General features: G+C 44.2%; 1 protein-coding gene across 1 annotated transcript in view; it reads left to right on the top strand.

Moving 5' to 3' along the window:
• The window catches only part of TFIP11 (tuftelin interacting protein 11), a 36,542-nt gene that overhangs the window by 8,779 nt on the left and 16,364 nt on the right, over positions 1 to 11,399 (top strand). Inside the window, exons 5-7 of the mRNA XM_077462793.1 lie at positions 2,221 to 2,348; positions 3,690 to 3,842; positions 4,867 to 5,373. Coding sequence (XP_077318919.1) covers positions 2,221 to 2,348; positions 3,690 to 3,842; positions 4,867 to 5,373 — 788 coding nt within the window. The remainder of the gene's footprint in view (positions 1 to 2,220; positions 2,349 to 3,689; positions 3,843 to 4,866; positions 5,374 to 11,399) is intronic.

Genomic DNA, 11,399 nt, shown 5'->3' with positions numbered 1-11,399 from the left:
AGCTTATGATCTACCAAAACCCCCAGATCCTTCTCCACTACGGATTCCCCCAGTTGTACTCCCCCCTAGTATGTATGATGCATGCATATTCTTAGCCCCCAAGTGCATAACTTTACATTTATCAACATTAAACCTCATCTGCCACATAGTTGCCCAATTAGACAGTGTATTGAGGTCGGCTTGTAAATTGGAGACATCCTGTAAGGACGTTATTCCACTGCATAGCTTAGTGTCATCTGTAAATACTGAAATGGTACTTTTAATCCCAGACCCAATATCATTTATAAAGATATTAAAAAAATAAGGGTCCCAGCACTGAACCTTGGGGTACACCACTGATAGCTTTAGACCATTCAGAGTAAGAATCGTTAACCACTAGTATTCCAAGCCTGTAGACTTTACCTTACGCATGAATCATGTGTGGGGAACTGTATCGAACGCTTTTGCAAAATCCAAGTATACCACGTCCACCGCCACCCATCCAAGGTTTTACTTACCTCCTCATAAAAATAAATCAGATTTGTTTGACAACTTCTGTCTTTCATGAATCTATGCTGTCTGTTGCTTAAAATATTTTTTTCCAGCAAGAACTCATCTATGTGGTCTTTTATTAAACTCTCGAGTATCTTCCAGACTTTAGAAGTTAAACTAACAGATCTATAGTTACCTGGTAAAGACTTTGATCCCTTTTCAAATATGGGCACCACATTGGCCCTACACCAATCCAGTGCTACCAATCCAGTCATTAACAAGTCCCTAAATATTAGAAACAATGGTCTTGAAATGACAGAGCTCAAATCTTTTAGGATCCGTGGTTGGATGCCATCTGGTCCAGGTGCTTTAGCTACCTTTTTTCTGTCTAGAGCTTTCATTTCACTCTTTCACTTCACATGGGACAGCTCACTCTGCTGCTGCAAGCCACTGATCCTACACAGGGATTGTCTTTTCTGACATCCCTTTTCACATATCTGCAGTTTTGCACACATTCCTCCTTGGCCTTATTGGCCGTCCTACCATCGTAACTGTATTGGGTGTATGTTGAGTGCATGCACATCACATTCAGGAACTGTGTCGTGGTGGTCTGTCTTGTCCAGTGGCTGTTCCCCCTGGTCTTCAGTCTTTGGGGTGGGGGGGTCTCCCGCCCCAAACCCCCGGGAGAGACATCCTATCCTAGGCCACCGATTATCCTTATTTAAAAGCTGAGCACAGCCTTTAAACTGATTCTATAATCTTGCATCTTACTCCTGATGAGTGACTGTAGCCATGAAACGTGTAGAATTTCCAACTCGGGGTGCCAAGACTAGCCTGCCCAAATTATGAATTTAGAATTTTCAAATTAACCATGTATTGGCTTTTACATAGGATGTATGACCTATTTTATCCTGTTAATTATGTTTATATGATGATCTGTATCATTGTTTCTGAATTCTTTGTACCAATTATGTTTATTTGTCTGTATTAAATATTTATTATCATATTTTGGTATGTTAGGCGTTTATGGTTGAATCCAATTATATTATTAATAATAATATTATTATTGTTTACAATATATTATGCATGTCTGAATCATGGATTATCCTATTTGATTGTGTTATCAAATTATATTTATATAAATTTGCGTATTATTATTATTGCTATGACACGCCTCATGTAAAGTCCCATCACCTTTCTTTCCACTTCTGTACCAACTTCTGGTTACAGACCTCTTTTGTTTAGCTATAAGAAGCAAGTGCACTCGATTCTTTGTGTGTGGCAATTGAAGCAGAACTTCATCTGTAAAGGGTTTCACTCATGAAGGGAGCATAAAGATGCATCTAGACCCGCAATATATATATATATATATATATATATATATATATATATATATATATATACATACATCTTTTTTATTTTTTTGTGTTGTGGTATACCCTTGAGGTTGTAAGTTAAAAGTGGGGAAGATTTGTATTCGTCTCTTACGTTACGATAAGCCTGAAGTTATGAATTTATGCATGTATTCATTTTTTTTCGGGTATCTGGCTTAGGATATCATCCAGTTCAGATATTCACTTTTGTTTTAAAAGGAAAGACAAAATAAAGTTATATTTATTATAAGACTCTTATTAAAGTTTTTTTTTTTTTTTATTCAGGTCATAATTTATTATATCTACGTGTGTCTGCCATATTTTTGTTGCATCTGAAAAACACAGCAGTCTGAAGTCTGCATTTGTCTTTATTCAGGTATTATTGCACCTATTGAGGCCAAGCAGAGAAAGGGCAAAGGGGCGGTGGGTGCTTACGGATCGGAGAGAACTAAGCAGTCTCTGAAGGATTTTCCTGTTGTGGATTCTGAGGATGAAGAGGAGCAGGTGAGTTTATTGCTTCTTTACATATGCAACATTTTCCATGTCTTCTGAAACACGATACAATGGACATTAACCACTTGCCAACCACAGTATGTATACTGTTGGTTGCGGATGGCTTCTCATGTAAGCATTCCAAGTGGCTCATGAGCCGCTGGAATGCTTCCACCCCCTCCTGCTGCTCACTGTTGTTTCTCTGGCTTACCGTTTCTGCCAGTTCAAGGAGTAGATACTCTTTGATCGACAATATTGCCTTTGAGGACTGGAGGGACGTCATGAAGTCACTTCCATTCCAGGCTGGATGCAAATCCATATTTTTTATTTTTTTTTGCTTTTAAAGATAAAGGTGAGATTTGGGGTCTTTTTGACCCCAGATCTCTCCATAAAGAGGACCTGTCATCCTTATTTCTATTACAATGGATGTTTACATTTCTTGTAATAGGAATAAAAGTTATTAAAAAAATATAAAAAATTAAAGGGACAGTGTAAAAAAATAAATAAATTAAAGTGCCAAAACCCTCCATGAAGTGAACGCATACGTAAGTCACACACACACACATATGTAAATGGTGACACGTGAGGTATCGCCGTGAATGTTAGAGCAATAATTCTAGCGACAGACCTCTGTAACTCTAAACTGGTAACCTCTAAATGCATTTAAAACATCACCTATGGAGATTAAGTACCATAGTTTGTCGCCATTCCACGAGCATGCGCAAATTTAAAATGTGGCATGTTGGTTATCTACTTACTCAGCATAACATCATCTTTCACATTTTATAAAAGAAATTGGGAAAAATATTGTGTGGTGTTTTTTGTTTTGTTTTTCATTTCATTAAAGTCCCCAAAAAATTGCTTTTGAGAAACCGCTTTGCACATAACGTGACATAAAACAATTGCAACAATTTTATTCCCTAGGGTCTCTGCTAAAAAAAAAAAATTATAATGTTTGGATGTTCTAAAATTTCTAGCAAAAAATGCCAGAAAAAGCCAGGTCTTCAAGTGGTTAATGGTTAACCATTTGTACACTATGTGAGCTGAATAAATGCTTAGACATAAAGATTCCTCAAATTAAGCAAACTCATGGCCTTAGAGCCCAGTGAGCACAATATAAAGTCTGATAACCCACTGAGTAAAGAAAAAATTAAATAAAATACAAAAGTGAATTGTTTTACATGGTAAACATGTGCTAAAAAAGTCCTAGGACAGACTCCTAATTAAACACAGAGCATGAAATACTTTGCACTGTGTTTTTTTCAGCCTTGATAGTAACTAGCTTTTTTTTTCTTTTTTTTTTCTTCTTAAGAACTGTAAGCCTGTGAACATTTGTTTCTATATCTTGTTCAGGAATTTCAGAAGGAACTGAGTCAATGGAGAAAAGACCCTGGTGGAGCCAAGAAAAAGCCTAAGTATGCCTACAAGACAGTGGAGGAGCTGAAAGCAAAAGGGAAAGGTGGGAAAATCATCAGCGCCCCTCAGAAAGAAATATCTCAAGTCAAGGTTAGTTCTGCTAAATTGATGATCTTAGTAAATACTGGGGGGATAGCTCATGCAGTTTGGCCCATTTTTAGATGGGTTGACATTTTTATATTGCAGTGTCCCTGGGTTTGAGGGTCCTCCAGGTACCCCGCAACATGGGGTACCCAGCCCCCTCCCCTCTTGCATGTCCTAGCCATCTACTCTTCTAACAATGTCTATATGCGGTCTGTGCTGGCCCAATCTGCCACCCCTCACCTCTCCCCACTATATACCCCTTTTTGTAGTTTCTGGGGGAGGTGCAAAGGGGAATACTATAGAGTGTCACTTAAAGGGGAGGTCCTGACTGTCACTTAAAGGGGAGTATTGTAGCTACTGACTTTTAATGTTAGGACACTATCTGTCCAGGGATCCAGCAATGTCACCACCCCAGGCGATGTTTTAATTGGCTATTGGATGTTGTCGCCACCATTGACTGTAAGGGAAACCATCAGTGAAGCCTTGTGGGTTTCCAGCCAGTTCCCTACTATGCATGCGCAATGCGTGCTGCGCTTTGTGAATGGCAGGGGAAAGAGGAGGGGTGGCTCACTGCAGCCAGGTCTCCCCCAAGTGGGAAAGGGTACCTATCAACCAGGTACCCATTGCCCATTCCTTCCCAAAAGGTGCCAAATGGAGGGAGGAAGCAGGTACGCGGAGTTTCCCCTTTTGAGAATGCTGACATTACATCCAAGATGGCAGTGTCAGGGCTTTGGGCATCTATGATTGCAATAGAAATTTTGTTTAGGTCAATGGAGGTAGGGGGAAACCGTCTGAGAATTGTTGTGTTAGATTTAGATTTTTTTATTTGGAAAATAAAAGATGCATAGTGAAAATAATAGACACAGAACACACATTTAAAAAAAAAAAATGTAACCTATAATTTTTGTTGTTATATTTAAAGAAAATCTATTAAAATCCACCCAAAAGTTTTCTAGGTTTGATCTCTAAAGCCACCAGAATTATTGGTCATTAATCATCGTACCAATTTTTTCTTTTCCTTGTTCTTCAGGTGATTGATATGACCGGACGGGAACAGAAGGTTTACTACAGCTACAGTCAGTTCTCGCACAAGCACAACATGCCAGGAGACAGCACAGCACCGGGAGTGAAGGAGGAGAAACCTCAAGGGTTTGTTCTGCCAGAACTAGAGCACAATCTTCAGCTGCTGATTGATATGACGGAGCAGGAGATCATCCAGAATGACCGGCAGCTGCAGTATGAGAAGGACATGGTGGTGAACCTGACTCATGAGCTGGAGAAGCTGTCTGAAGTGCTGGGGAGGGAGGAGAAGGCTATTTACAACTTGAGTCAGGTCCTGAAGACGGTGGAGGAGTGTGAACAGAGGCTGCAACCTGGCTGTGAGAATCCACTCACACTGGATGAGTGTGCGCGGGTTTTCCAGATGCTGCAAGACAAATACTACGAGGAGTACAAGATGTCGGAGAAGTCCGACCTGGCCGTGGCTCTTGTTTATCCTCTGGTGAAAGAATACTTCAAAGACTGGAACCCTCTAAGGGTGGGTAAAGTAGAGAAAGATTATACCCTTACTTTTCTAGCCATTGCGGTTTTCTAAAGTTTTATAGAAGATTGTTGCTGAACTCACACAGTTTATTAAGGCCTAGTACAGACTATCAGTTTTTTTTTTTTTTTTTTTTTCGTTCAAACTAGCGGGCTGAGAGAAAAAAAAACTAAATAGCTCATTGGCTGAGAGCGCTGATCGGATGCCAGTCAACAGACCTTTTTCGGTCATGCCCCTTCGACTGAAGCTGGACTGGCTGTCGTACAAATGGGTAGAATCTCCGCTGGTTTCTATTCAACCAGCCAATACAGCCTGATAGTCAGCCTGTGTGTAGGGGGTTCAAGAATGAGTCCTTAATCAGCCTGTCTGACCTGCAGCGTTCAAGTGGAGTTGAAATGTTATCGGTTCTACAGCAGAATGTATTGTGAAAGTGTGTAGTTGATCATCGATCCTTTTTTTTTTTTTTTTGTCTTTTATTGTCCATTACGGGAAACTACAGATCTCTGGGATACCAACTTGGCCCTCAGGAGGGAACACCTAAAGCGTAAACCTCACTATATGTTTGTGTTCCCAATTACACAACATAATATATATTTTATATAGACACACAGAAAGCTGAAGCCTCAGTTACAGCTGTAGACCATTGGTTCTAATCCTTTTTTTCATGTTCGCACCTTTTTCAAAGCACCAGGCAGTTTTTTCACTCCAAGTTCATGAAAAAACTTTGTAAGAACAATAATTTATCTGTGGGCGAAAATGTATTGATATGTTCATAGCAAGCACTTGTAAATTAGCACGGTCTAACCAAGAATTAATTTGTAAAAACATGGGGGATGCCCCTTTGGCATTTGACTGGAGTGTGATGTTGGCAGTGGAAATTGCTTCCATATCCCTCTTGTTGAATAAGCATTCATGAGTCCTGGAAGTTTCAATGAGAGCCAGCCTGAATGAAAGATAAGAAGATAAAGAAAATAGCTGGTATTTTGTTATCCCTTTAGCCAACCCATACTGTTCTGGGAATCATTTGCGTAGCATTACATTTAGGCTTCATGCACACGAGACGCAGATGCAAACGCTGCTGGACACATGTTGAAACCGGCGTTTAGAAACGCGCGTTTTGCCGCGATTTTTACCGCGATTTAGCGGCGTTTTACCGCGTTTGCGTCTAGAAGCGTTTAGTTAAGCTAACATCATAGACCCTCCCCAGCTCAAAAAAACATTATTATTAACTATTTCAGCAATTTTGTGAGACCAGAGTGAGTAGCAGCAGCTGTGAGAGCTGCAGTGTACTTGTATTTAGCGTGTCACTTGCCACGGCACCTGCCACAAGTTGTGGATTGTCCACTTGCCACGTCACTTGCCACGTCATCTGCCACAAGTTGTGGATTGTCCAACTGCCACGTCACCTGCCACAAGTTGTGGATTGTCCACTTGCCACGTGACTTGCCACATCACCTGCCACGTCACTTGCCACGTCACCTGCCACAAGTTTTGGATTGTCCACTTGCCACGTCACTTGCCACAAGTTGGGGATTGTCCACTTGCCACATCACCTGCCACGTCACCTGCCACAAGTTGTGGATTGTCCACTTGCCACGTCACTTGCCACATCACCTGCCACGTCACTTGCCACGTCATCTGCCACAAGTTGTGGATTGTCCAACTGCCACGTCACCTGCCACAAGTTGTGGATTGTCCACTTGCCACGTGACTTGCCACATCACCTGCCACGTCACTTGCCACGTCACCTGCCACGTCACCTGCCACGAGTTTTGGATTGTCCACTTGCCACGTCACTTGCCACGTCACTTGCCACAAGTTGGGGATTGTCCACTTGCCACATCACCTGCCACGTCACCTGCCACAAGTTGTGGATTGTCCACTTGCCACGTCACTTGCCACATCACCTGCCACGTCACTTCCCACGAGATGTGGATTGTCCACTTTCCACGTCATCTGCCATGCCACCTGCCACAAGCTGTGGATTGTCCACTTGCCACGTCACCAGCCACATCACCTGCCACAAGTTGTGGATTGTCCACTTGCCACGTCCCTTGCCACGTCACCTGCCACATCACCTGTCACAAGTTGTGGATTGTCTACTTGCCACGTCACTTGCCACATCACCTGCCACGTCACTTGCCACATCACCTGCCACGTCACTTGCCACGTCACCTGCCACAAGTTTTGGATTGTCCACTTGCCACGTCACTTGCCACGTCAGCTGCCACGTCACTTGCCACAAGATGTGGATTGTCCACTTGTCACATCACCTGCCACATCACTTGCCACATCACCTGCCACGTCACCTGCCACAAGTTGTGGATTGTCCACTTGCCACGTCACTTGCCACATCACCTGCCACGTCACTTGCCACGAGATGTGGATTGTCCACTTTCCACGTCATCTGCCATGCCACCTGCCACAAGCTGTGGATTGTCCACTTGCCACGTCACCAGCCACATCACCTGCCACAAGTTGTGGATTGTCCACTTGCCACATCACCTGCCACGTCACTTGCCACATCACCTGCCACAAGTTGTGGATTGTCTACTTGCCACGTCACTTGCCACGTCACTTGCCACAAGATGCGGATTGTCCACTTTCCACGTCACCTGCCATGCCACCTGCCACAAGTTGTGGATTGTTCACTTGCCACGTCACCAGCCACATCACCTGCCACAAGTTGTGGATTGTCCACTTGCCACACCACTTTCCACGTCACCTGCCACGTCACCTGCCACAAGATGTGGATTGTCCACTTGCCACGTCACCAGCCACATCACCTGCCACAAGTTGTGGATTGTCCACTTGGCACATCACTTTCCACGTCACCTGCCACGTCACCTGCCACAAGTTGTGGATTGTCCACTTGCCACGTCCCTTGCCACGTCCCCTGCCACGTCACCTGCCACAAGTGGATTGTCCACTTGCCACATCACTTGCCACATCACCTGCCACAAGTTGTGGATTGTCCACTTGCCACGTCACCTGACACAAGTTGTGGATTGTCCACTCGCCACGTCACTTGCCACATCCCCTGCCACAAGTGGATTGTCCACTTGCCACGTCACTTGCCATGTCCCCTGCCACAAGTGGATTGTCCACTTGCCACGTCACTTGCCACGTCACCTGCCACAAGTTATGGATTGTCCACTTGCCACGTCACATGCCAGTCACCTGCCACAAGTTGTTGATTTTCCACTTGCCACGTCACCTGCCACAAGTTGTGGATTGTCCACTTTCCACGTCACTTGCCACTTCACCTGCCACGTCACTTGCCACAAGTTGTGGATTGTCCACTTGCCACATCACTTGCCACATCACCTGCCACAAGCTGTGGATTGTCCACTTGCCAGGTCACCAGCCACATCACCTGCCACAAGTTGTGGATTGTCCACTTGCCACACCACTTTCCACGTCACCTGCCACGTCACCTGCCACAAGATGTGGATTGTCCACTTGCCACGTCACCAGCCACATCACCTGCCACAAGTTGTGGATTGTCCACTTGCCACATCACTTTCCACGTCACCTGCCACATCACCTGCCACAAGTTGTGGATTGTCCACTTGCCACGTCCCTTGCCACGCCCCCTGCCACGTCACCTGCCACAAGTGGATTGTCCACTTGCCACATCACCTGCCACAAGCTGTGGATTGTCCACTTGCCACGTCACCAGCCACATCACCTGCCACAAGTTGTGGATTGTCCACTTGCCACGTGACTTGCCACATCACCTGCCACGTCACTTGCCACATCACCTGCCACAAGTTGTGGATTGTCTACTTGCCACGTCACTTGCCACATCACCTGCCACGTCACTTGCCACAAGATGTGGATTGTCCACTTTCCACGTCACCTGCCATGCCACCTGCCACAAGTTGTGGATTGTCCACTTGCCACATCACCAGCCACATCACCTGCCACAAGTTGTGGATTGTCCACTTGCCACACCACTTTCCACGTCACCTGCCACGTCACCTGCCACAAGATGTGGATTGTCCACTTGCCACGTCACCAGCCACATCACCTGCCACAAGTTGTGGATTGTCCACTTGCCACATCACTTTCCACGTCACCTGCCACGTCACCTGCCACAAGTTGTGGATTGTCCACTTGCCACGTCCCTTGCCACGTCCCCTGCCACGTCACCTGCCACAAGTGGATTGTCCACTTGCCACATCACCTGCCACAAGTTTTGGATTGTCCACTTGCCACGTCACTTGCCACGTCAGCTGCCACGTCACTTGCCACAAGATGTGGATTGTCCACTTGTCACATCACCTGCCACGTCACTTGCCACTTCACCTGCCACGTCACTTGCCACAAGTTGTGGATTGTCCACTTGCCACATCACTTGCCACCTGCCATGTCACTTGCCACAAGTTGTGGATTGTCCACTTGCCACGTCACTTGCCACCTGCCATGTCACTTGCCACAAGTTGTGGATTGTCCACTTGCAATTGCAATTGTTTAAAATATTTTTCTAATGGTTTTTCATCATTTGCAATCATTTTTGAGATTTTTTATGTAAAAAAAAGGTCACCTTTAAAAACGCATATAAACGCAAACGCGGCTAAACGCGGTAGCGGCGTTTTGCCGCGTTTTGCCGCGTTTTGCGTCTGAAACGTGGACATTTTTGCTTCTGAACGCATTTTTTTGCTTCTGGAAAAACGAGATTAAACGCAACTGCATAAAAACGGAAAAAAACGAGACTGTGTGCATGGACACATAGGATAACATTGAATGAGTTCAGGGGCAGTTGAAAAAACTGTCCAACTGCATCTGAACGCGCGTTTAACTGCGTCTCGTGTGCATGAGGCCTTAGAGTATGTATTTATAAAACAAAGATGAGATTAATCAGTTTCTGCCTGCATTATAGCCGAATGCTACAGTGCAGGCATTCAGTGCTGGGAGGACGTCAATAGACATCCTCCTGAGATCGGTGCGCGGTGCGCGGGTGGCTCACTCTGTGAGCACAGAGTCTTTCATACTCACATGATCACAGAATAGGGTAAAGGGCCCTTTTACCACATGTTCAGCTGTCAGCCAATGACAGTTGATCAGAGAAATAAACAGAAGCGTTATCAGCTTTTTTTTTTCTTTTTCTCCTCGTGATACGTTACAGGGACATCCGTCCCTGCCTCAATGCTCGCCAGTGCTGCTATTCAGTGTCCATCAGTGCCCTTCATTGCAGCCTCATCAGAACACAACAGTGCAGCCTCATCAGCGCACTTCAGTGAATGAGAAAAATTACCTGTTTTCAAAGTTTTATAACAAACTATGAAAAATGTGTTTCTGTTTTTATTTTTTTTTATTTTTAATTTTTGGCCTTTTTTCGTTTCTTTAGCAAAAAATAAAAAGCCCGGTGGTGATTAAATACGACCAAAAGAAAGCTCTATTTGTATGAAAAAAATGCTAAAAATCTTGTTTGGGTACGCTGTTGCATGACCGCACAATTTTCATTCAAAGTGCGACCGCTGAAAATTGACCTGTGTAGGAAGGGGCGTATAATTGCCCATTAAGCAAGACATCATTTTAAAAAATGATGTAAACCATGAGTTTAAAATATTTAAACTATTTATTAAAATAGAATTGAACCAAAACATTAGTTTCACTTTAAGTGCATCTCCACTCTGGCAAGCTGCTGTTACATTGGACAATTCATTGCTGGGGACATCTGTTAGTGCTGCCTTGAAGCCTTGGGAGAATGATTTCCCCCTTGTCTAGGCTCTGCTTCAAGCCTCCCGGTAATTGCTCCTTCTGACCTTTTGCTATGGGGTTTGGATTCCGGAGGTGTCCTCCTGTCCTCCCTCTGATTCTCATGCTTTTTGTTGTGGATGCCACCCTGTCAGCCCAGCTTGCCCCTCTGCTTTTCTTCCTACACAAGCTGTGCATCAGAATTGAGACATTGACTTCTTTCTGGAGGCTCTGGGTCAATGCTCTACCCTGCAGATTCTGAAGACCTATCAGACTAGCCCAGAAATTTGCTTCTTGTTGCACCATTTTCTGTAGCTTCC

The sequence above is a fragment of the Lithobates pipiens genome, unplaced genomic scaffold (assembly GCF_037356315.1).
Source record: "Lithobates pipiens isolate NorthernLeopardFrog02 unplaced genomic scaffold, aLitPip1_a1.2 Scaffold_10, whole genome shotgun sequence".
In the NCBI taxonomy this organism is placed as follows: Eukaryota; Metazoa; Chordata; class Amphibia; order Anura; family Ranidae; genus Lithobates; species Lithobates pipiens.
The sequence above is the reverse complement of the archived record's forward strand: the minus strand, read 5'-3'. Positions and strand labels throughout refer to the sequence as shown.